Genomic DNA, 26,165 nt, shown 5'->3' with positions numbered 1-26,165 from the left:
ATGGCGGCCGTACGGGGCCTGCGAGTGTCGGTGAAGGCGGAGGCCCCGGCGGGGCCGGCCTTGGGGCTCCCGTCGCCTGAAGCGGGTTTGGACCGAGGCGAACCGGAGCCCATGGAGGTGGAGGAGGGCGAACTAGAGGTCGTGCCGGTTCGGCGCTCGCTGAAAGAACTGATCCCGGTACGGGCGGGGGGCGGGGGCGAGGAGGAGGTCGCGGAGCGAGTGTCCCGCGCTCGAGCGAGCCGGAAGGGGAGGCGGCCGGGGCGGGGGGGAAGTCTGCGGAGGGGGGCACCGGGGCGAGCGCCCGGGGGGCGGGGGCGCCAGACTGGAGCAGAGTCGGAGGAGCGAGAGAAAGGACGCCCGGGCGTCCGGAAGTGGGTGTTAAGGGGGCTTGAGGCGGAGGGGTCGGAGAGAGTGGGGTGATAGCTGAGGACACCCCTTTCGCTGCCTCTCCGAGCCGCTCTGTGCAAGAGGACGAGTGAGGAGGGTTAGGGCTTGTCTGGGGGGTGCGGTTTGAGATAAAGAGGGAGCCCCCCCGGGCGGGGACACAACCTGGAGCGGCCCAGAGGAACTGTCGGGGAGCGGGGCGCGGGCATCCTGCTCCGGTTTAGCTGGTGTTTGTTAACCAGAGCACCCGCGGTTTCCCTCGGGAGGGCTGGGCTTGTCAGCTGCAGAAACTCAGTGTTTCTGTTGTGACCTGAGGGTCATCTCGTCCCCGCGCGGCTCCACTGCTACACCGTGCCTCCAGCATCTCACCCTTCGGGGAATCAACATCAGCGAGCCAGCAGTGGTCCTTGGTCCCTCTCTTCTGTCACAGTAGGATGAGGAGAGGTGTTTTTGCTTGTGGTTTGGTGGTCTGATGTTCTTAGGGCTGGTCTCAGGCCTGCGTGGCTCTTCTTGTGTATTAGTACTTAATTTCTCATCTGACCTGGTCCACTTTTTTGCCACATGTCTGCAAGTGTTGATTTTAAACTGAAATCATGGAAGAAGTTTTTTAAAAATGTAGGCGCACTGCAGATTGTAAATTATAATGACTCTGGCAACAACAGTTAACATAGTGGTTTACATGTTATCATTTAAATATCAAGGAAGTTGAGAAGTACATGTTGTCATCCCTTCATTCGTTCCGTTGGACGTGTACTGTTGTATCCCTAACACTTTGTGGCAGGCACAGTCCTAGCCACTTGATCAAGATCAAGGTCAGACTCTGTCCTGGAGTTTATGTTCCAGTTGGGGGCCACAAGTTAACTCATAATTTCCCACAGTGGTAAATGCTGTGGAGAGAATAAAACACGTTAATGGGGTGGAAGAGTGCAGAGGGAAGCTGTGGAGAGCAGGAAGCAGAATGCCACAGGATCACCAGGAAAGTCCTCTGAGATAGTGACATTTCAGCTGGACCCTAAGTGACAGAAAGGAGCCAGCCATGTGCAGATCTGGAAGAGTTTGTTTCCAGCAGGGGCAACTTAGTAAACCCAGAGGCTCTGAGATGGGAACAAGATTGTTTTATTGGAGGAACAGAAAGTTCTGTAGCACAAGTGGGAGAGCAGTAAAAGAGGTCAGAAAGGTAGGCAGATGCCGCAGAAGAAACCTAGGTCCAGAGAAGCCAGGGGGCTTGTACAGTGTCTTGTAACCAGCGAAGCTTAGAGCTGTGATTTGAGTCCCCCGGCTGCCGAGTCTCATCCTGTTTTCATTGCACAGTGTAGTGTTTCCCCCAGAAGGTCGAGGTGAGCCTGGACTTTCTGCATTTCAGTGAAGACTTGTGCCCCATCTGGTGGCCTGGCACAATGAATTTGTCCAGTCTGAGCCGGGGAGATGAGTGACTGTACCTCATCGTGGGTATTTCTCACGAATGCCTTTGGATTTTCATTTACACGGATACCTTCAGTAGATGGAATTACTTTAGGTTGTGGACAGGCAGGCTCTGATTTAGAAAAAGCTTCTTGGTAGAGTGGTTGATTGCTACCAGGGAGTCGCTGGGACAGGCTTCCTCATAATAAAGGGTTGTCAGGGTAGGGAACAGATTGCTGAAAAGAAGACTATCCAGAAGGAATGGGTTGTCAGGCTGTTGTTTATCGTGTGCTTGTCCTCAGTTGCCTGTTAGCATTTCTCACCCATCCCCTTGGTGTTAGGACACAAGCAGAAGATATGAAAACAAGGCTGGCAGCTTCATCACCGGAATTGATGTCACCTCCAAGGTAAGATACACCATGATTCATTTATTCATTTTGAGAAGCGGTTGAACTTAATGAGCAAGTCCCTAGGACTTGTAGAACAGCAGTTATTCTTTACCACCTTTTTTTGTTGTTGGATTAAGCCTTTTTAAGTTTATATTTTGTGTTTTACAATGATGCCTGAGAACAGGCAGCATTTGTGTGTTCTTGAATCCATGAGAAGATAAAATCACTAGACGCCTGTGCTTAACCATGTCCAAGAAAAAGTTCTGTGTGTTCCTTTTACATACATATATATTTGGCTGTGTCATGTCTTAGTTGTGGCACGTGGGATCTTCTGTTGCCGAGCACAGGCTTAGATGCCCCGCAGCATATGGGATCTTAATTCCCCGGCCAGGGGTAGAACCTGGGTCCCCTGCATTGGCAGGCGGATGTCCGTATCCATTTTTTAAAAAATGTGTAAACTGTTTCCACTTTAAATGAAGCAAAGCATAAAAGTGTCTGGCACATAGTAGGCCTTTAGTAAATGTCTTTATTCCTCACTGATTGAGGCCTAGAAAAATAGCCTTTCATGAATATGTGGCTAAACTTTGAAGGCCGAGCGGACTGAATTGTTTTCACTGCCTGGGAGTATTGCCTTTTATCTGGTGATAGCTGTTACTAGATTACCAGCTTCATTGCAGCTCTTCACAGAACCAGACATTATTTTCCTTACAATCAGTACTTATTTGTTGCTTTAATTGGTGTTGATATTCAGCTTAAACATTCTTTCTGATTTTAATGTGTGCCATTTAAAGAGTTGAATTAAAACTCTGAATAAATAATACGGTGTTACTATATTGGATGTATGAAAGCAAAAATAAAAATAAGTATGTCATGCTTATTTTTTTGTGTTTTATCTGGGTCTCGATCTGTCTCAAATTGCTTAAAGGCAAAAAGAAAGAACTGATCATGTTTTTTGACAGGAAAATAGAATGAAGTGAAGGTGTTTTCTTACTGAAACTGAAAAAGCAGTGTGCAGTCCTGTTCTTAAGCCTACACAATTTACCACTATTTGAAACAAATACATAGTGGAAAGGGTGGTAGCCAAGAATTGGTACTTTGGTTGTTACCAAAGGAAGGTAAACTAGTTGTTTCCAGTGGGAAGACTTCAGTGGAGAAAATTAACATAACTATTGGGAAATAACAGAAGTGTTGCTGCCTTACCAATCCCCAGAAGCTTTCTATAGTCAGACCTTCAATTAGTGTGGCAAAGTCAATATACAATTAGTGAAGGTTCCAAAGAGCTATCAGAAACCCACAGTTGGACCTGGGTATATTTTAGCTCTTGGGGAAAAAAAAAAAATTAGGAAGCTGATTATTTGGTTTTTCAGAAAGCATCAGTGCTTCTTTTCACTTCAAGATGAAAATTGGCAATTCTGTGGACACAAGTTTAGAATAGAGGAGAGAGTTTCTTGGCTTCAGTGTTATTTTTAAACACAAAAAAAGCTTTAGGGAGTGGACTGCTCAGGCAGACATAACGTGATAGGTGTGATTACCATGCACACAGACGATGTGAAATGGGGGCGGTGGTGGGGCTTCTAGAAATAGCGCTGAGAAGATGTGCCCCTTACCAGCTGAAGTGCCCCTGGCAAACATTTTAGCTTTTTTGTGCCCCGGTTTCTGCATAGATACATTGATAGGCACTGAGTCGTCCTCGAGATGATGACAGATTGCAGCACTGCTAGCGCCCACTCTGCCAGCCATTGCCAATACCCTGTTCATTGCAACAATGAGGCAAGGCACAGTGTTGTTCATACCTTTTGAGTTGCTTGTCGCCGGTGTATCACATGATGTTTGTGATTTAACTCTCCTCCGCATTTCACTTCTTTGGCTTTTTTTCTGCACCTTCTAGGAAGCGATTGAAAAGAAGGAGCAGCGAGCCAAGCGCTTCCATTTTCGATCAGAAGTAAATCTTGCCCAAAGAAATGTAGCCTTGGACCGAGACATGATGAAGAAAGGTACAGGGTGTTTGGGGGGGGGTTTCCGCAGTTTCCTTGCCACGGCCTTGTGCTTCTGGCCTCACCTCACGTGGAACTTGTGAATTCGCCGCTTCTGAGGTGGCCTGTTAGCGATGAGCTGCGTTACCTGTGTCTCAGTGTTTTGTGTGTGTGTGTGTGTGTGTATTCATTTGGCTGTGTCAGGACTTCAGGAGACTGTCTAAGGAGCCCCAGAGAACCTCATGGAGTTGGTGGCAGATCGGCGATTAGAACTGTGGCTCTGTGGGACTCTTACTCATTTTCTGCTTTATTGTAGAAGTGTTCACTTTTCTTTGCCTTTAAATGTAGCAGGAGTGTATCGCAGTGAGACTCTTTTAGAGGAGTCAGATTGGTGAGGGATACCGTTAATACTTCTGTTGATCCAGGTTTGTGATTTTACTTTATTTTTGTGTTTTATTAAGGTTAAGTATTTTGCTTCCTGAAACTCACTCTGAATTCTTAAATATGATAACCTACCCCAGATTTTGAAGACAGTTTATAAATAGAAGGGAAAATTATTGCTTCCCTTTTCGTGAGTTCACAGCCATGTTTATTATCCCATAAATGCAAATGATCTGCCTTTGTTGTATTTGCAAATTTGAGACTTGGCGAAGGGCTTTAATAGGCAGCCATCTGAAGGCACGTTAAAGGTCTGTGCTCTGCTGTATGAGTTTCTCTAGGTTTGCCTATTTGATAAAAACATGTTGAATGAATGAAAGAGTAGCTACTGTTTGTTGGGAACTTGCTCTCTTATGAGGCACTGTGTTAATTAGCACATTACATATTTGTTTCGTACTCATTTCTCACAACAACCCCACGAGGAATATATTTTTATCCCTAGTTTACAAAGAAGGAAACAGGCTCAAAGAAATTAAATAAATGCGCAGGTTTACACAACTAGTAAAAGTGGAGTCAGGATTAGAACTCAGATTTATCTGACCCTAAAGCCTTGCTTTTAACTGTTTTGCTCTGTTGCCTTACAATGTATGACATGATAGCAGAGACCCAGGCCTCCGCGGTCCTTCCCGGTGGTCAGAGTAGCTCAACTCTGGATGCTACTTCACTGTTTTTATTCTGCATCGTGTTCAATTTGGAAACATGACCTTGCTTGCCTCGCAGGCTAGGTTTCCAGGCATCTGCTCGAGTGGTTGTCTGTTTCAGGAAAAGTCCTGTGAAGGCCAGGGCCAGCTGTGCAGCTGGTCGTTCATGTGCCCGCACACTGGACCCACACAGACGTCTGAGGCCTCTCCCACAGCCCCACCTTGGACGCACCGTGGTTTCACACCACGCCTGTTTACTTCTAGTCCTGGGCGCATTCCATGTGACATCTTGCCTCTGATCTCATTCATGCCTGTCACCCTGCTGATTTGTCTTTCCTTGTCCCTCACTTTGTCTGGTTCAGATGTCATGCCCTCTGCAGCATCCCTAATTACCCTCGTCAGTCTCTCTTCCCATCTGTGCTGGGGCTCTTCTGAGCCCGGAGCCCTCCTGGGATCCAGTCTCAGTTCTTTAGTGAATGTGGGGGAGTTAGTGAACCTTTTTAGGTTTCATTTTCTTTGTTCATAAAATGGGAATATGATACTCTCCTGAATAGGACCTCTTCTTTTGGGGTTAAATTTTAATTCAAAAAAAAAAATGCTTTTTGAAAAACAGTCTTGATCTCATGATTCTGAAGATACTCATAAAAGACCGTAGATCTCCCTAAACTATCAGTGGCTCATTACAACCTGTTTTTGGCCCAGAAGGCAGCATGGCTTCAGACTGTGTTCTTGAACTCCAGAGAACCCTGCTGCCTTTCACAGATCGATTTAGAGTAGGGGGTAGGTTTGGATAAATCTCAGAGTTACTATTTTTTCATCTCCCCTGGTAATTCTGTTGTACAGTCAGGGTTAACTGTACCCTAAGAGCATGGATTCTGAAGCCTGACTGTCTGTATTCAAATCTTGACTTGTCACCTTCTAACTCTGTAATCTTAGGCAAGTTATTTAGCCTCTGAGAACCTCAGTATCTTCATCTGGAAAGTCAGGTTAACAGTTCTTACAGGGTTGTTGGGAGGTTCTAACAAAATGTTAGGATTCCTAGAGTGGTGCCTGGCACATAGTAAATGTTAGTTATTATTATTATCTGGCATTCTCCATCTTCCAGACAGCCATTTAAGTGGCCCAGCCTCTTGTGAGAATGGGGACATTGGAATAAACATCTCGATTCCTGCAGCCACAGTAAGGTACCGGGTTATTTCTTCTTATTAACATCAACAGTGATGAAATATACCATTCTATAAGTGCTCCCCACGTGGCGGTCACTCTGCTGTGTGGTTAATGTACCCTTTCAGCAACCCCATTGCAGGGAAAGTTTTATCATTTCTGTTTTACTGGTGGGGAAAGGAAGATGCTGAGAGGTTGAGAAACTTGCCCAAGGTCCCACAGGGAGTAAGTAGCAAGGCTGACTTAGAAGGCTGGTCTGACTGAAGCCTGTGTTCCTGACGTCTCTGCTCGTTTCAGGGATGCAGTGTGCTAGACCAGTCTGTACTGAATGACCTGCTACTCTTGAGTGACTGGGTGTTAAGCAGCTTGGATCTTTTTATCTCCAGGGTCAATGCCCTCATGCCCCATAAGGTTGGAAGGGACCTTAAGAGTCATCTGGGTCCCATTTCTGGCCCTGTGCTGCAGGCCTTTAGGCAAAGTTCCCAACGGTCTGTGGCCTCTGCCTGAACAGTTCTTAGTGGTGGCATGAGAGCTATTTATGAAGCGGTCAGTCTTGTTTTTGGATACGTCTTCATGTTGAAAAGAAATTGCTTTCTAGTAATTTCTATCTGTTAGTTACTGCATAACTCTTAGAAGAACATTAAGTCATTTCCTCATTCACACAGTAACTCTGCAGGTGAAGGAATGGACAGCCTGTGCCCTGGACTCTCTCACGTGACAAGGCTTTGTGGTCTCCCTCCTTTAGAGCCTGCTCAGTTTCTTGCTGTGCTTTACCAGGTGAGGTGCAGATTCCAGATTTGCTTGGATGTGTGGAGCGCTTGGCAGGACTCTGACCATGGTGTCTGTCCTGGCCACTTCGTAGTAGTCACCTTCTAGCCAACCAGAGCACCAGTTCTTTCCCCCAGGAACTGCACCTGTCGAAAGAGTCTTTCTCATTGTGTCCTTAAAAAACTTGCCTTTTTATTTGTCCTGATTAAGTTCCATCATGATTTCAAGACTCCGTTTCCACCTGTGGAGTTATATTCGTTTTAATTCTGCCCTTCAACATTTTAGCTACACTCCCCCCTTTGGTATGGCTTCTCCATGTTCATCCAGTTGTTGGTAGATGTCTAACAGGATAATCCCATGTCATGCCGTGACACACAGATCCATGAATGATAGTCTTATTCTGTTCTCTGGCCCGTCTCCCATTTTATTGTCGTGGGGATCTAGCTTACGTGCCTTAATAAACTTGAGGTAGAACACCATCTGTGGTCTTCTTTGAATTTCTTGGCCTGCTAATCCAGTCAAAAAAGAGAAGAGGTCAGCTGGCTTGCTGCTTGGCTTATCATTTCCTATGGGAAAGACTTGGTTTCTTAAGGGATCAGAGATTCTGTCTAAGCTGTATTTTAAACATTTCTGAGAATGACAGTCTTTGTGATCTGGTTGGGAATTTCTCTTTTCTTCTTTTATGAAAGTCAGTATGGGATCAGTCCTTAAAGTTTAAGGTACCTTGCTCCTTCCCTGCAGTAATCTTAGAGATTATTACCTGATTGTGAAATCACTGCTTCGTGTTTTAGTCAGTATAATAGGGTATAACTCTAAACTAGATGGTTTGAATCTATTAAAACTATTCTTTGGGGACTTCCCTGTCAGTCCAGCGATTAAGACTGTGTTGCCAGTGCAGGGAGCATGGGTTCGATCCCTCGTCAGGGAACTAAGATCCCATATGCCACAGGACAAGGCCAAAAGATTTAAAAAAAAAAAACTATTTCTAAAGCCCTTGTCACCTGTCTTGGGTTTTGGTTCTTACTTAATGATAGGTGCTGCTCTCCATTAGTACTGTAGCAAAACTGATCAACAGTCCTGCCCTTTTTCCTGCATCATCTTCCCAAAGCAGTGTTGCTCCAAACACTTGTAAATAAAACCAACCATCAGCATTTTTGTTGAGCCTGTTGGCTCTGGACTATAACCTTTTCTTCTTTAGATGTTAGACAGACAGTTCATGTCCACCAAAAAACATTTGGAGAATGAAGTAAGAAAGGTTGCGCACAGTCCGCCACCCAAACGCAGTCACTGTCAGCATTTTGCGGGTTTCCTTCTAATCTCTTCTGAGTGTGGACTTTATTTTTGCTTCCCCTTGTAGTCATGCTGCTTTCTTTCTCTTCACGTGACAGTCTGTCATCGGCACTTTGTGTTGCTTCAGAGCCTGACACAGTTTTTCAGAATCTTACATCTATTCTCTTATATTTGTTAATTTGCCCTTTACCGTCTCCCATATGTGTTCTTTGGCAAGTCATGCTCAGCTAAGCTTTGCTGCTTTCTCTTTTCTTGGGATCACCTCTCATACTCTGAGTTACTGTATTTAGTGTCTTCCAGGTTTTTTTGATCCTTCTGATCTTAGGCTTGGACTGACTACTACTTGTTTGGATTTTCAGAAATCTGCTTTCCTAAAAACTTGAGTTTTGTGTACTGTGCTTAGTTGCTTAGTCATGTCTGACTCTTTGTGACCCCACGGACTGTAGCCTGCCAGGCTCTTTTGTCCATGGGAATTCCCCAGGCAAGAATACTGGGTGGGTTGCCACATGCCCTCCTCCAGGGGATCTTCCCAACCCAGGGATCGAATTCAGGACTTCCGCATTGCAGGCAGATTCTTGACTGTCTGAGCCACCATAGAGCCCTTTGTGTTCCGCTACCTGTCAGTAATTGGGATCTTCCCTGTTGGAAGGGAAGATGGTTCCCTTACCCGCTTGCTTGTAGTCAGCACTCGGTAAATACCCAGTTCTCATTCCCCAGTTCATCTGTTTATTGCCACCTCAGCAGTTAGTCCTTGTCCATCAGCTGGGCCTAAATCTAGGTGCCGTCTTTGTTGCTTTGTTTTATTTTAAGCAGTGACATTGTCAGCAAGGTGAAGAAGTGTTGACATTCTGCTTTGGCAGCCTTCCATCGTATCTTGAGCTTGTCTCACATATGATTAAATCCTTCTTTGTATCAGCATCTCCGAGATTTTTTTCTCTTGCTCCTTAGTCTGTTTCCTCTGCCTTCACCGGAAGCTCTCCTTGTTGTTTGTTACCTTCTTCATAACCAGCTCTTTACTTCTCATAGGATTTTTTCTTCCAAAATCATGGCACTTAGTTTGAAGAACTGAGAAAGTTCCCTGGGCTACCCCTTCAGTTTCCCACCCTGCATGTTAGAGTCACTCTGCGTGGCCAGTGTGGCTTCCATCTCATTTGGGTCTCTGCTTGTTTTTTTTTTTTTTTTTAATATTTATTTATGTATTTGTTTGTCTGACTATTCCAGGTGTTAGTTGCACCATGCAAACTCTTACTGAGGCATGTCAGATCTAATTCCCTGACCAGGGATCAGTCCTTTCCCCCTGCATTGGGAGTGTGGAGTCTTAGCTCCTGGATCACCAGAGAAATCCTTCTGCTCATTGTTGTACTGCTGGGCACTAATAAGGATTAGTGCTAGGATTCATAAATCTTGATGTCTCTGTTTTCATGAATCTGAGTTGGCAGAAAGATACTTACCCAATTTATTCTGGCCACATTGAATGGCTCCCATTAAACCTATCTTTTACTCTTCAAAATGACACACACAAAAAAGGAATTTTTATCTGGAAGTGTTCACATGTATTTCGAATTTGTTTTAAATAAAATATATGACATATAAAAGCATCCTTAGGAAAAAAAAAAAAAAAGCATCCTTAGGAGTCGTGGATGTTGAATTCTTGACAGAACTGCTTTGGAGAAGCCGGGGAGAGAAGGGATTCAGAGAGCTTACACAGGTCCTGGTATTATATGTAACGTTTTATTTGCCTCACATCGTTTTAAGAATTTAAGCATAAAGCTAGGTGGTGGATCTAAGGTATTTTTTAAAATATCGTTTCTTTGTTGATGTATTTGCATATTTCACAATTAAAAAGATTAAATAATGTGCTTCAAGTGTTTACTAAAAAAGTTAACACACAGTTCTGGTAATGCTGGGGTTGCTTTTGACCACAGCCTTCAACCTTTCTTCCTTCCTAGAGGTAAGAGCTATTATCAGTGTGGACGGAATTATTCCAGCCTTTTTTTTCTAGATATTTGTGTAAATAAATATGTACCTTTAGAAAATATATGGTGATATTTATGTTTTTTAATGTATGTATTTTTCTGCATCTTTTTTTTCACTCAGTAATGTGTCTTAGAATCTTTCCGTGGTATGTGATAAATTATCTCTGTTTTTAACTGCTTGCTTACTGTCCTGTGACTATCATATGGATAAAACATGATTCGTCTGATATGGATAAGCCATAATTTATTACTTTGATAGCTGCTGGGTTATTAAGATAGTGCTGCAACGAACATCTTTGTGTGAGCCACTCTGTGAACCAATGTGTTAGGACAGATATTGAAGAGAATTCCTAAGCCTATTAATTCATTTGTAATAGGTACTCTGAGTTGCCCTTCAGAGTGGCTGTGCCAGTTCACATTTCCACCAGCAGAGGCAGTGGCTCATCCTGCCACTAACCGATGCTAAAAGACTTAAGTTAAACATCTGGTCAGTGGAAACTGATAATCTTAAGATGGATTTTCCTGATTAGTAGTAAGGCCAGACATCTCTTGACGTGTTTATTGGCCTTTCCTCTTTCTTTTTGTGTGAACTGCCTGCTCCTGTCCTTTGCCCATTTCTATTTGGGACTGTCATTTTCTTACTGGTTTGTAGGATTTCTTTACTCCAGTTTCAGACTTTGCTTGACATCCAAGGGCAGTGTCTCTTCTTCTTTTCAGAACTGTCTGGACTAACACGCATTTCTCTTTGACATACCTTTAAAAAATGTTAGAGTCAGTTTATCAAGTTCAGTGTATAATCCTGTTGCATTTGATATTCCTTTAATTACTACAGGTCATTTTGAGGAGAAGGTATCGTGTATATTATGAGCACCACTTGTTTAATCTTTCTCAGCCTAATAAGCCCGTTCTGAATTAAGTCATTTGTTTAATGCTCTTGTTGTGTGATAAAAACTTAAAGTTTGCCTTGCTGTCAAGTCTTATTTTCTCTTGAAATAATTGTCATCTCTTTCAGCATATTCTTTTTTTTTCGCCATGTGACATGGGGGATCTTAGTTCCCTGGCCAGGGATGGGACCTGTACCCCCCCTGCAGTAGAAGCACAGAGTCCTAATCACTGGACTGCTGGGGAAGTCCCAGTGCGTTTCTCTTTAAAATTATTATCTGAACTGTCATAAAGGGGTACTGGTGGGCTGTGCAGCAGCAGGTGGGAAATTCTCTCATCTTTTCTGTGTCCTGTTTTCCTAGCAATCCCCAAAGTGAGACTGGAGACAATCTACATTTGCGGAGTAGATGAGATGAGCACCCAGGATGTCTTTTCCTATTTTAAAGAATATCCTCCAGCTCACATCGAGTGGTTGGATGATACCTCCTGTAAGTACCCCCAAAGTGTTCTGTTGAATATGCTTTTGTATATGATTTAAAAAGAATTCTTGCCATCTCAAATGGTGAATGATTGTGGCCAGACTATGTCTAACCTCTGCCTTCAGCCCAGGAGAGAAAAATTTCCCACTGATGAGAACCAGAGTCCTTGTACATTAGCCAGCCTGCCACATCATTTTCCATAAGTGTTCTGAGGCAGCTCAGAGGTGGTGGTCAGGCCTCTGGGAGGTTGGTTGCTGGCATCTGAATCCAGGTACACAATTGAGACCTCTCCTGACACCCACAGTTTCCCAGCAAAGGCGTGAGTCCGGCCGCATAGACTTGGGGCTGCCTTTTCAGGGCTTTCAGCCTTGTCATTGCAGCAGCTTTTCAGAGTGCTGTCTCTGACCTGGAACTAGACCAGAACCCTCTGGTGCTGTGCCAGACTTCTCACCTCTGCTTGCTCTGGCCTCTGTTCTCTTGAGCTTCATCTGCTGGTCCTAATCTGGGGCTGTTCCGCTTGTGAGCTAACTGTGATTTCTGACTTGTGTCCCTACTTCAAGTCTAGCCTGACCTTCGGTACCCACTCTGCTGGCTTCTGGTCCTGACTCGCTTCTAGTCTGGCTTCACTTTCTGCCAGCATGCTGACCTGGTTTTCCCAGTTTTTCTGGCTGCTTTTTTTAGATGTTAAATCACCAAAAGAAGAAACATGACTGACAGAGTTAAAAGATTTTTCTCCTTTTGTCTGTTTGCTTAACTTAGACCATCCAGATCAGGGGTTGGCAAACCTTTTTTTTTTTTTTTAATAAAAATAAAAGACTGGATAAAAGATATTGGAAGCTTTGCAGACCATATATAGTCTCTGGAATCTACCCAGCTCTGCCATTGTAGCATGAGCAGCCATAGACCATATAATTGAATGAGCCTGGCTGTTTTCTGTAAAACTTTGTTTGCAAAAACAGGTGGCAGGTGTGTAGTTTATTGTATGTTACTTATAACTGAATAAATAAAGTACAAATATAAGTAGATAAATGGATGGAAGATGGATGAATGAATGAATAATGGGTCATGAGCTGGATTTGCTAACACCTGATTTAACTAATTATAACTGTCTATCTAAGCAATGTTAGAGGGACCCTTAGTGTCATCCAGCTCACTCCCTCATGTTGTGCATCAGAAAAGAGGAGGGGAATTACTTGCTCAAGATCATGTAGCATATTGGGCTTCCCTGGTGACTCAGTGGTAAAGAATCTACCTGCCAGTGCAAGGGACCCAAGTTTGATCCCTTGAGTCAGGAAGATCCCCTGGGGAAGAAAATAGCAACCCACTCCAGTATTCTTGCCTGGGAAATCCCATGGACAGAGGAGCCTGGCAGGTGACAGTCCATGGGGTCACAAAAAATTCAGATACAGCTTAGTGACTAAATAACAGCAGCAACAATGTAGCATATTATTAACAAAAAATGAGACTCTTTAGACCTTCATTTCCCAAACTGAGATACAGGGGTAACTTAAGTTTGAGAAATGCTGCTTTAAAGTTGATCTTCTCAAGACCTTTTTCTTGCTAAATCTCTTAAAGGAGCAAAATACATTGGTTGCTGCAAAGCCAAGTGGCTGTCATTCCTCCAGTCTTTATATGCCATGGGTGCCCTCATCACCCGCACTGTACAGTAGGGAAACATCATTTAGCATGTCTGGATGACAAGGAAGAGCAGAGGGCTTCCATGTGAGGGTCAGAAGAATAAAGGATGAAGGACATTTATTTGACATTTTCATCATCATCTTCATCATCAGAAACTGCTAGCACTTACTTATAACACTTACTGTATGCCAGGCATTTTTAATGTGTAGAACTTATTTTCATGGAGTACTTGACCATTATTTTGTGGGACCCAGTTTGGAATACTTCTCTAGGCTAATCTTATTAAAGAAGTTTTTACTACTAGGTTCTATACTTCCTTTCATTGGTTGGTCTGTACATTTATTGATGCCAGTCCATAGCTGAATGATACTGTAGCAATGAATATAATGTAGTCTCTGCTCTCAAGAAACTTAATCGCTTGGATGCGACGTGTTGTTTTACATTTTATTTTAGGTAATGTGGTTTGGTTGGATGAAATGACGGCCACAAGAGCCCTTATCAATATGAGTTCTCTGCCAGCCCTGGATAAGATAAGAAGCAAGGATGCCAACGAGGACAAGTCATCCGAGAAAAGTAAAAAAGGTAACTGATGACAGAGGAGGAACTTTGGGGCTGAAGGTCCTATTCTTTACAGTTTGAATTTCTGTGCAGTGTTAACGTAGTATCTCATTGCCAGTTATTTCCGAAACAAGCTATGATGCTTTGGATCATTAATAAAGAGGAGGAGACAGTGTTAGACTTTTAATGTGTGTGAGAGGGAGTGAAGATTCATCTTGTCCCTCACATTCCATTTTAGACAAGCAGGAAGACAGTTCTGATGATGATGAGGCTGAAGAAGGAGAAGTTGAAGATGAGAACTCAAGTGATGTAGAGGTCAGTAGAGGGCACACGTGTTTGTGAGCTTTCACTGTAAGCAGCTGCCTACAGCCTTGATACCTGAGCCTTAAAGGCTTAGGATCGGACATTGTGTTCTTCCGCTGACTTGCACCATTGCGCCTCCTGAGGGGGGCCCAGGCTCTTGGCCTTTTAAGTTCTTGTGGGTGTAATGATTCATCTTGAGATCTTAGCACTCACTCTTCTGTATGAAAGGAAATGGTTTTATTGAGAAAGACTTTGCAGTGCTATCTAATCAGTAAAATTAAGGAATAGCAAGTAATGGTGTATCTTCTGATGGCATATGTACTATTGTTGGAAATATTAAAGTGTATTCATTTTTAAATTATTTATTAAGTGCCTACTATATACCAAATTCTAGGTGCTGGGGATATAGCGTCAAGCAAAACAAAGTCCTTGCCCTGTTGGAGCCTACATTCTAGTGGGGAAGACAGACAATACACAGATACGCAGATATGTAATGTAATGTCAGGAAGTGATGAGTGCTATGAAGAAAAGTAAAGAAGGGTAAGCGGATAGAGAATGATGGAGATGATTCTTTTAGACAAGGTGGTCAGGGAAGACCTCTGACTTAGACATTCTGCAGAGGAACTGGCGCTGTGATGCTTATGGGTTTTATTATAAGTAGATTGCTTTCTTAATCCATGGTATCTTTGCTACTGAATGAACATGAGAAAAGGCTTTAATTTTTATATCGAAAATGCTCTTTTTTTTCTTAAGTTGGACACGTTGTCGCAGGTAGAAGAAGAGTCTCTGCTAAGAAACGATCTTCGTCCAGCTAACAAACTTGCTAAAGGAAATAGGTTATTCATGAGATTTGCTACAAAAGGTAAATGGTAATTGGTATTGACTTTTTAAAAAAGTAATTTGTTTAGTTTTGGTTGTGCTGGGTCTTTCTTGCTGCCCAGGCTTGTCTCTAGTTTTGGCCACGGGGGGCTCCTCGTTGCGGTGGCTTCTCATGTTGCGAAGCGTGAGCTCTAGGGTGCCCAGGCTTCAGTAGCTGTGGTGTGTGGCTCAGTGGTCGTGGCTTCTGGGCTCTAGAGCACAGGCTCAGTTAGTTGTGGTGCAGGGGCTCAGTTGTTCCCTTGGCATGTGGGATCTTCCTGTATCAGGAATCTAAACCATATCTTCTGTGTTGGCAGGCGGATTCTTTACCACTGAGCCACCGGGGAAGCCCCTGACTTTTATTTTTAATGAAGTGATTTTTATTAAGTGATGCCTTCTCTTTTGAATTGGAACTTAGACCAAGTAATCTCAAAAATCCTTCAAACTGTAACATTCTACACTTAACAAAATCGATGACTTGCTGCCTGAGTTGGAATTTCAGACACTGAAAGTGGATAATAGCTATTTGTATACTTTTGTGATAGCTGGCTAAAGTTATTTTCTGTTAAAGCTGGTTTGCCCCATATGCTTTTCGGCCAATTTATCATCTGAACTATGAAAATTTTTAAAAATTTCATGTATCATGGCAGTGTCTTCCTAGACATTGCTAATAGTACCTTTCAGCTCTAATTCTCAGAAGAATTAAATTAAAAGCCTATTAATAATTCATAAGGCCTTTTATGCATAGTGATTTTGATATGCATTAGTAATGTGAGGGGAGTGGTTTTGAGTCAATTGAGAGTTAATTGGAAATGACAGCCCTTCACCCCTGAACTTTAGTAAGTATTTTTGAAGAACAAGGACTTTGTTTTACACATAGTCATCAAAATCAGGAAATTTAACATTAGTGCCATTCTATTACCTGATTTATAGTCTGTGTTCAGATTTTACCAGTACCCCCGCTGTGTATATTAAAACTGCCTGGCACACATTGAGTGCAGTATGTTGGCAGTCTTTGATGATGATGAAGATAGCGACGACGATGATTGTCAAATAAATTTGGGTTATTCTTTGTACTCCTTCCCTGCTACACTAGGACCCTCTCCTGGACTGCGCGTTTCAGTCTGCCGTGTCCCCTCAGTGTCCCTGAACATGGAGCTGCTCCTCCGCTTAGCTTTGAGACATTTTTAAAGAGAACAGGCTCATTATTTTGTAAGCTGCCCCTTAGTTTTGGTTTGTTTGATGTCTCCTTCTAATTAAATTCGAGTTGTGCGTTTTATACCACGGAAGTTGTGTCATTTTCAGTGTGTAACATCACGCACCAGGAGGCACATTGTATTTATTTGTCACCTTCCTGGGGATGTTAACCATTATCTCCTGGTTAAGGTAACAGCCGCCAGGTTTCTCACTGTAAAGTTACTCTTTTTCCATTTATAATTTGCAGTTTTGTGGAGAGATGCTTTGAGGCTATGTAAATAGCCTATTCCTCATCAGATTGCCATACTTTAGATCCATTGATGACTTTTTAACTCTCATTTACCAGTTGGCACTTAACTGTAAGGAAGAGCTTTCCCCTTTTTACCCATTTATTGATGTATTTACCGGGTTTTTTTTTTAATGCATTTACTTGTTTATATTAGTTCAGATTTGTGGAGTTTTCTTCAATGGGCTATCACCTCTTCTGTCATTATTTTGATTCACAGGTTATTTTGGATCTAATCAGTAGAGCCTCTTCACACTGTTCTTTGACACGCCTGCCCGATTCTTTGAGTACCTTCTTGCTATTATGGCACAAGGAGCCATCTTGGTTTGCCAGTCTCAACTTGTACTTTCCTAGCCCCAGATCTGGAACCAGCCATTGCTCCAAGGAGCTGGTGGGCGTGTTTTTTGTGGGGCGCACATTCTGACTAATGCCACGAGGTTTACCTGTAGCGCTGGGCACATTCACATCGGTATTTATCTTTTGTAGTGAGTGAGTGCCCAGGGAGTTGTCAGAGGCCTTTATATTGTGAAAATATATGTGTTCACTGACCATCTTTTCTTCCTGTTAACTGGCATTTTACTTTGATAAATGGGATCTTTTCTCCTTTTGCTTATTTGAGTGCATGGTTTACCAAATATATGGACCCATTTATAACCTGTTTCTTGGACCCTGATTCTGTGTTATTGGCATGTTGTCATTCAGAAATGAATATCATCTTTCGGGGGGCAATGAAAATGCCACCTCTTCTAAAAGCCTTTTTGATTCCTGAACACTGGTGAGAACCTACACTCTCTTATGCTGCTTGGGAATTGTGTTGTTGTTGTTGTTGTTATTGTTCCTGGTATTTTCTCTTTGAAGTCAGCTCCCTGACAGCAGCTTAATCTCATTTGTCTCTGAGTTTTGCCCCGCCCTCTCGACACTGCACTGCTTTAGGAGGACTCAGAGTGGTCATAGTGCATCTTTCTCTTCTGTAGGCAGAGTGTGCTGATCTGATCCCAGCTATGAAAAACATTCTTTTTGTTTGTTCAAACCCATTTAACATTGCCTTCACACTCATAGGGAGTCCTTGGTAACTGTTGTAATTAATTTTTAGATGACAAAAAGGAACTTGGAGCAGCAAGAAGAAGTCAGTATTACATGAAATATGGGAATCCAAATTACGGAGGCATGAAAGGAATCCTCAGTAACTCTTGGTGAGTCCAAAACCTTAAATACAACAGTTTATATAGTACTTAAGCTTTTCATAATCCTTCAGGGATCTCCATTAGTTGGTATTCTTCAGTGGGTATTCTGCAGTGGACTGTCATCACCCTGTGTGGATGGACGTGAAGGCAGACAAGAAGAAAGAGCTCAAGGCTTTTAACTGTGGTAAATGGTGTGAGAATGCTGAGTTTCGGTTTCACGCGACATGTCTCTGTGTCAGCACCTAACGTCGCGTCAGGGTGTAATTGACATTAACTAGTGGACGTTGAGGCCCTTCCTCTTGGTTTTTGATTCTGTGCTTATTTTGGCGATGTTGCAGGAAGCGGAGATACCATTCCCGTCGCATTCAGCGGGATGTTATTAAGAAGAGAGCCCTGATTGGGGACGACGTTGGCCTGACGTCCTATAAACACCGACATTCCGGTAGTTGCCTGCTCAGCTCTTGGGTAGACACATATTTGGCTCCCGAAATGACATTTTTATCCTTAATACAGTCCTTTAAGGTTCCAAACTTTATCATCCTCTCTTCCTTGCCCTCACCCTCTGCCAACATATAGGAAAGTAAGTCAAGTCACAGTTAATTTGAAATTGCCCATACAAAGAGGTCAAATGGTTTTATAAAAGCTATTCTAACAATAAAGGCAAAATGTAGGAAAAATTAAAACTTTTCCTAAGGAATCTAATTTTCCTAATTAATAACAAGCTGCATGAAAAAATTTTTTAATTATTTTGTTAGACGAGTTGATTTTATTGTCCTTTTGTCTGATGATGAAAATAAGCTGCTGTGTCTGGTACTCTCTGCTTATTGGCTTGTGCACGTGAATGCCGCGGTGAAGTGGGATACAACGTGGGTTTCATTTTGTTTTTTCCGTCTGTCTTTTTTCTTTTCTTCTTTTTCTGTTCCTCTGCCTCCCTGGGGCTCCCACCTTCCCACCCTTCAAATCTCCCTTTCTTCCCCCCTTTCTTTCTTTTGGTACTTATTCTTAAAGAACCATTTTCATTATGTTTTATAGAGATTTGTTTTTATGTTGAAACTGATCTGTGAAAATCTACACGCTTTGTAGAACCAGCCAAGTCAGCATACAAACACAGAATAACAGGCATACACTTTTATCTTTGTAGTAGGGACAGGGAGAGGTGAAATCTATACATTTTAATTTAATGTGAATGTCCACACTTGGATATTTTAAAATCTACATCTTAATGCACATACTTTTCTATTAGACAGTTAAGCTTTTCCAGTTTCAGTTAAAGATATTTTTATCATATAATCTTAGTATTCATGTCAAAGAAATTAAAAAGCAAAAAGATAAGAACTGATTTCATTTTACATTTTTCTTATTTGTCTCTTTTCACAATAAATATGACTGTTGTGGACATATATTTTATATTGTGCTTCTTCCATTTATAAGCATTTTTCCATGACCTTTAAAGGTACGTTTCATTATTTACGGCGGTTATGTTCTGTAAAGTCACCGTGATCATTGAAAACCATTCAGAGACTCTTAATGATACTTTTTGTCAACTGATGAATATAGAACCTTAATTTGATATATGTTTCGGATTAAGGACACCTTATTTAATACATGTTGATTCATTAACGTTGAACTCAAGGGCAGCAGCCCTGGAACTCACACCCAAACAAAGCTTGTCTCACACATGTGTTTTCTCCATAAGGCATATCACAGCCTTCTTGTGTTTAGGAACGCTAGACAGCCTTGATATTATGCTCGGAGGCTGTTTGTAATGGAAATCATCAATAAAAATCACAAAGGTGTTAAAAAGTAGCGCTCATGGACTGCAAGAAGCACACTTGTGTGCAGTGTTTGAGAGCTGCAGCAGAAAGGCAGGACAGACCTTGTTTCCCTGCACCTGGGAACTTGCATGGCTGGTGTCTCAGTTTTTTGCTGCTCCTGTGCATGTCCACAAATGACTGCAAAAGTGCCATGGGTGTTGGTTGTGGAATTACAAATAAAATCGGCAGATTCATAAATCTAGAATTTGTGAATAATGATGAGGGTCTGTATTTTAGAAACCTTTATAAAATTGCATCAGGCTGCTAGGCCATCCTTTACCTAGATGTTCATGTGTTGTAGGGGTCAGAATGGTCACCAGATCAGCACTGTTAGAGCCAGTGCTCCAGTAAACTCTTGGGATGGGACTCTCGTCTTCTAAAAAGGTCACTGATGTAGAACAGAAAATCAGGTGTTAGTGTTCGGGCTTATACTAATAATGATTTTTGGTTAAATTCCTTAGGACTGGTGAATGTTCCTGAGGAGCCTATTGAAGAGGAGGAAGAAGAGGAGGAGGAGGAGCAGGACATGGATGCCGACGACAGAGTGGTGGTGGAGTACCACGAGGAGCTCCCGGCCCTCAAGCAGGCCCGGGAGCGGAGCACGTCCAGGCGGTCCAGTGCCAGCAGCTCAGACTCCGACGAAATGGACTATGACCTAGAGCTGAAGATGATCTCCACTCCTTCACCAAAGAAAAGCATGAAAATGACCATGTATGCTGATGAGGTGGAATCTCAGCTGAAAAATATCAGGTAAAACTATTCTTTTCTTTTTATCACTGCTAGCTTTTAATTTGATTGAAATCCAATTACTCACTTCTTCTTAGTACCTATTAATTTTGTAATCACTTTTATCGGTTCTAATTTCAACCCTTTATAGAATTTGAGTAAAAGCATCTGGCTTTTCCTCTTAATGAGCAAGAAGTGATTCTTGTTATAAAAATTATGAATGATACAGAAGGTGAAGTCACCTGTAATCTCATCCTCCCCTAAGAGAGTTGGGTTTGCAGTTTGCAGTTGGGTGAATAACTTTATTGTCCTCTTTATGTGTATATATAACATATGGGGAAATTATAGATGCATTTGTACAAATATTAAGTTATACTGTTTATATTGTTTTGAAATACGCTTTTTCCATTTAATATAGTGTAGACATTTGCTCTTTTTTCAACTGTATGTAGTCCCTTGTTTCCAGGTGTTATCATTTGTTGAACCAATCCCTTCCTGTTGGACATGTAGATTTCTGTGTTTTTTTGTCCACACCCTGCAGCTTGAAGGATCCTAGTTCCCTGACCAGGGATTGAGCTTGGGCCCTCAGCAGTGAAAGCATAGAGTCTTAACCACTGGACCACCAGAGAATTCCCTAGATTTCTGTTTTCTTACTGTTGGACTAACTAGATACATTCCAGTTATTGTGCAAAACTGTGCACATGCCTTAAAATGTGGTATGGCTAAATTTCCTTCCTGAAAGATGTTACCCACTCACATTACCACCTGTTACCTAGATATTCACCAACCTTAGGTATTATCGTTGTGATTTTTGCTATTCATGGACAAAGAAGTACAGCTGTTTTAATATGCATTCTTTGATAACTAGTGGGGCTGAGCAGATTCCTGAAGACAGAGAGCATAGGCATGTCTCAGAGGGCTGGAGGCTGGGGTGCTCTCTTAAGAATTCCTGATGGTGTGTTTGGGAAAGGGAAGAAGAATCTTAAAGCTGGTTGATTTGTATGGCTTTGTTCACATCCTTAGTTTTTAGAGAACTTTCCAATGGCAGATGCTGCCAGAATAATGCCCTTGCCCTGACACAGTGGGAGAGGTCTTCCCTTTAAAGAAAGGGGTTGTAGGCTATCTTATATCTTGACTACAACCAGTTCACAGGCCGGAGAAGCAGAGGCCATCAATCCTTCGCAGGCCTCTACTTAGGCCTGTGTCCCAGGAGAAGGGCAGGCACGGTTATGTGCTCTGTGATTGCTCCCAGATACTGCGTGTGGAAACCACCCCGGAAGACTCGGGGAGCTGCTCACCCCAACTGGCCTCTTTGGCAAGCCGGTCGTGACTTTTGTGAGCAAATAACTATGGCGTATGGTGTTATTAAGTGAATGTTGGCCATATTAGATTGGATTTCTTCAATTGTTTTTTCCGCAGTGTGTGAGATTGTTGTGTGAGTGTTGTCCCACAGCTCAAGTTGCTTTACTGTACCCCGCCTCTCTTTTTTAAGGAACTCCATGAGGGCAGATACTTTATCCACAAGCAATATAAAAAACCGAATTGGTAACAAATTGCCAGCTGAGAAATTTGCAGATGTCAGACATTTGTTAGATGAAAAACGTCAGCACACACGTCCACGGCCAGCTGGCAGCAGTACTAAAACAGGTATTGTTCAGTTGTGTTTCTGGGCTCTATCCTGAGTCCCAGAAAGCAAAGCGGACAGGGGAGGTTCTTGAATAAAACACTGTCATCTGGGGACCAGTTTCATTGTCCTGATTCATCACTTCTAAATTTTGGGTTAGGCACTGGAACTTGAGGGCATGAAATTTAATCAGATTTTTGCAATATTAGCTTTTGATATTTTTGTCCCAACAGTGATTTTACTCTGTATGTCATTGGTATACATAAGGGTAATAGAAATTAGGTTGAAGTATTGTATGCATGGTTAAGAATTTGAACTGGTGAGTTTATATGTGCAGACACGTACATAGCAGGCCGTACCTGCTGTGTGCCCAGGCTAGGCACCGGGGGTGTCATGAGTCCTCGCAGGGGATGCCAGCTCATCATAGACTCCGATGGAGCAGCATGAGGGCACATGCTCAGGTGATCCGCCTGGAGCTGAAGAGAGTGAGTGGTCCGGTAGGCACTGTGAGCAGTGGGCTGAGGGAGCAAAGAGGGGAGTGGGTCTTTTGGGGAACAGCCTGTTGTGGGAGGCGTCTCAGAGCAGGGGGCAGTGGAGCGAGGCCTCGGAGAGGAACCAGGATCTCAGTCAGCAAACCGAGTTCTTTGCGGTGGGAAGCAACCTGATCTTCTGATGAAAATGTCCAGCCTTGTAAAGGAGGAAGACTCAGCACTGGGAGGAAAGGGGAAGAAGCCATGGGGCTCAGGCCTGGGGGGCTGAGAGATGGGGCCGCTGTTCTCAGAGAGCAGAGCGAGGTGGGAGAAGGCCCAGCGCAGGGACTTGCTCGTGAGTGTTCGTGGTGCTGTCATTGTGAGAAAGAGCTCCAGAGGACTGGCAGATTCTGGAGGAGTCGGAGGAAACGCAGATTTGATTTGGGACCGCTTCCCTTGGTCCTTTGCTTTTTGTCAGTCTCATTACCTTTATTGTTCAATGTAATAGTCTTTATTGACTAGCTTCTTATATGTTCAAAGAATGGGGCTTCTGCCCTCAGGGAGCTTACGGTATTTCTCATTAGCTGCACTGTTTGTTAATTATTTGCTCTTGATTCTACTGTTTAAAGAAGGGAAAAAAAGACAATTCTGCCTCAAAAATTCCTTTCTGGAGCAGTCAGCTAAGGTTTCCCCCACCCCTGCTGCGAGCCCCTGTGCGTTCTCACTTGAATTTTCCTGGGAGAATCCAGGCTGTGTAGAGGGAAGGCTTTTAGACGCTTGGTAGTGCTGGGCCCCATGTCCTTACTCGGGGAGATCTCAGGTTGGCAGTACAGATGACAAAGTATAGTTACATGGTCACAGCAGTGCTTTTTTCTTTTTCTAGATATACGCCAGCGATTGGGAAAAAGACCATATTCTCCGGAAAAGACTTTCAGTAGTAATCCAGTTGTTCGGAGAGAGCCCTTTTCTGATGTACATAGTAGGCTGGGTGTTCCCAGGCAGGATGTTAAAGGCCTCTACTCTGATACTCGAGAGAAGAAGTCAGGTTGGTAACAGTGGGAACTGATGGGGAGGGAACTGGGTAAGAGTAGAGACCATGGGTGCAGCGTGGAAATACTTGGTTAATACAAGGACAGAAGCGGCACAGGAGAAAAATACATTATTTTTCCCTCTTCCGTTATGATCATCATCGTAATGATAATGGTAACAGTGTGGAAAACAAGGAACGCAGGAAACAAGACTCACCCCTGAGTCTTGGTGTCTAACACAAATACTTTTCAGTTCCCTGCTGTTCCAACGTGTGCCCGTATACATCTCGTACTTTTTTCATATAGCATTTTATCATGATCATTTTTCCATATAAATTATAGCCTTTATAAATAAAGCTTCTAACTGCCTGATTGTGTGGCTATCCTATGAAAGTCTATGTATTTGTCTATTGTCAAATACTAACACTTTAGAAAGTGCACAGAGCGTGGGCAGAATCTCAGAAGTTGACGGGGTAGCAGGTCCATGAATTTGCAGCATGCTGTAGGTGGGGATGGCCTGGGAATGGCCCACTCCTGACGGAAGGAAGCTGTGCACAGGCGGTTGTCTCAGCAGACAGGGGCAGAGGGAGCACAGGCAGCCTCCCAGCTCATTCTGATGTGTCTGGTGTGGGGGTTTGGGGGGGGCGTGTCCCCAAGCTGGGAGAATCTCCCAGCGGGTCCAGTTCCCTGTCTGCCGGCAGGGAACTGGGAGGACGTGCCCAGGGTTGCTCCCTGGTTGCAAGTGCCCCAGAACCCCCCACCCCCAGTGTTCCCTGCACATGAGGCATTGCAGTGCCCCCTCTTGCTCAGCATCGACTGCCAGAGCTGAAATGCCTTCTCACCCACACAGGTAGCTTATGGACTCGCTTAGGATCTGCACCCAAGACCAAAGAAAAGAACCCGAAGAAAGGGGATCACAGGGCGCCGGGCACAGAGGAAGACGACTCGGAGCTGCAGAGGGCATGGGGGGCGCTGATTAAGGAAAAAGAACAGTCTCGCCAAAAGAAGAGCCGCTTAGATAACTTGCCATCTCTCCAGATCGAAGTCAGTCGGGAAAGCAGCTCTGGCTCAGACGCTGAGTCCTGATGCCCTGGGGGCCGAGGTGGCCGCCCTGAAACCTGACAGTCTTGCGTAGGGCGGGGCGCACAGTAGGACCCCCCCTTGGGAGTTGGCGCCCCTCCCCTCTTGCTCATGCAGTCACCCTCAGCTCTTGCTACTTCAGCAAGACATCTTAGGAAACGTGACCTGTTTTGAAGGGCATCCATCTAATCTTTTTGCTGCAGAGTTACAATTCTGGGCCCTGGATTCTTTTCCCACCACCCCACAAGCTTTACCCATTGAAGAAAAGGCAGCCCTCCAGATTTTGTAGACATTTTTTTCTTAATATTTTTAACATTGTGTCTTTTAAGAGAAAAGTTTTACACAGTTCATCCAAAGAGCAGAGAACTGAACTTCTCACTATTGCCTTGGCCCTGACAGCTTTACCAGCACCCTTTTTCCAAGAAAAGTCAATTCCCAGGTGCTTATCGGACAGCCTTCGAGAGGAAAAGACTAGGGAAGCTGCCAGCTCACCCTTCCAGGATCCTAGTGTGGGGGCTGACTCACATGGACCTGACCTCAGAGGTGCAGCCGTGCCGCCCGGGTAGATCAGAGCTGCAGCGCCAACCGCCCTTCGTTCCTCCCCGGGGATCTCTGTCAGGAGCCTCGTTAGCAATCAGCTTGAAGTGAAGATCAAGTTCAGTGCTGTGGGGTTTTTAGGAACAAAAAACTGTGACTTCTGGATTTGGGGTGGATTTTCGTGCTAGGGGTGGGGTCATGGGTTAATGTTGAACAATTTGTAAGTCTGTATTATGTTTAAAAAATACTGATGATTTGAACGTTTAAATTTTTAATTTTTATATGTGAAAATACTTCCTGTTGGCCTCCAGGGAAGCTCAAGTGGTGTCTTCTTATGTGCTGTTAAATATATATTATATACTTTGGAAGACGGCAAAGAGAGGCGTCTCATTATTTTTAAAGGATCCTAATTGTAGAGTCTGTCTGTTATACATAGAGTTTAAGTTGCTTTTTGGCCACCGAAAGCAGAAAAACCTATCCCCTGAGATGGGAACCTGTTGTCTGTGATCACTTTAGAAGTGATGCACTGCTGTTTATTCTTTCTGTCTCCCAAGTTCTGGCACCTGAGGACATCTTCAAAACTGGCAAATAAGATAATAGTTACAGAAATTTTAGTTTGTTTATTTCTAGTCTCCTTTCAGATTATTTTAACCATGAAAAGGCCTTAGATTCTTTGATCTTCCTGTCTTGATTTTTATTTTGAAGTATTTAGTGTTTGTATTCCTCTGCAGGCTTAAAAATAGTGTTTTAACTTCAGTTCAGTAGAGCTTAGGAGTTAGAATAAAGCCCTTGCTCCTTGTGTGATGTCACAAGCCCTCACCTGCCTGGAATGTTCAGCACCCAGTGTGGCTCGGGGCTCCAGAGTCTTTGCTCGCTGCTGAGCCAGTGAGTCACGCTAGTGGTTGATGCCACTGTGGTGTGATTGAAGGCGGATGGATGCTGTGGTTTAGTAAAGAAAGGAAAGGGCGAGGAGGCTCGAGAGTTACAGCAAAAACGGTGCTGTCTGTATTTTGTTGGTTAACCTGTTTTCCCTCCCTGTAGAAAGATGAGAACGTATAACCATGATGTTTCAGCTTC

At 43.5% G+C, this 26,165-nt stretch overlaps 1 protein-coding gene across 1 annotated transcript; it reads left to right on the top strand.

Annotated features, from left to right (window-relative positions):
- On the top strand, positions 1-25,664 carry NCBP3 (nuclear cap binding subunit 3). Its single transcript, XM_052657249.1, has 13 exons — positions 1-177; positions 2,127-2,192; positions 4,063-4,168; positions 11,669-11,794; positions 13,877-14,005; positions 14,220-14,296; positions 15,038-15,146; positions 17,719-17,818; positions 18,148-18,251; positions 20,085-20,373; positions 21,842-21,996; positions 23,327-23,488; positions 24,322-25,664. Exons 1-13 carry the CDS (start codon positions 1-3, stop codon positions 24,555-24,557), a joined length of 1,836 nt encoding a protein of 611 aa, XP_052513209.1. The 3' UTR covers positions 24,558-25,664.
- The last annotated feature ends 501 nt before the right edge of the window (positions 25,665-26,165 follow it).

The sequence above is a fragment of the Budorcas taxicolor genome, chromosome 19, assembly GCF_023091745.1.
Source record: "Budorcas taxicolor isolate Tak-1 chromosome 19, Takin1.1, whole genome shotgun sequence".
Classification (NCBI taxonomy): Eukaryota; Metazoa; Chordata; class Mammalia; order Artiodactyla; family Bovidae; genus Budorcas; species Budorcas taxicolor.
This window is presented reverse-complemented; position numbering and strand designations above follow the sequence as displayed.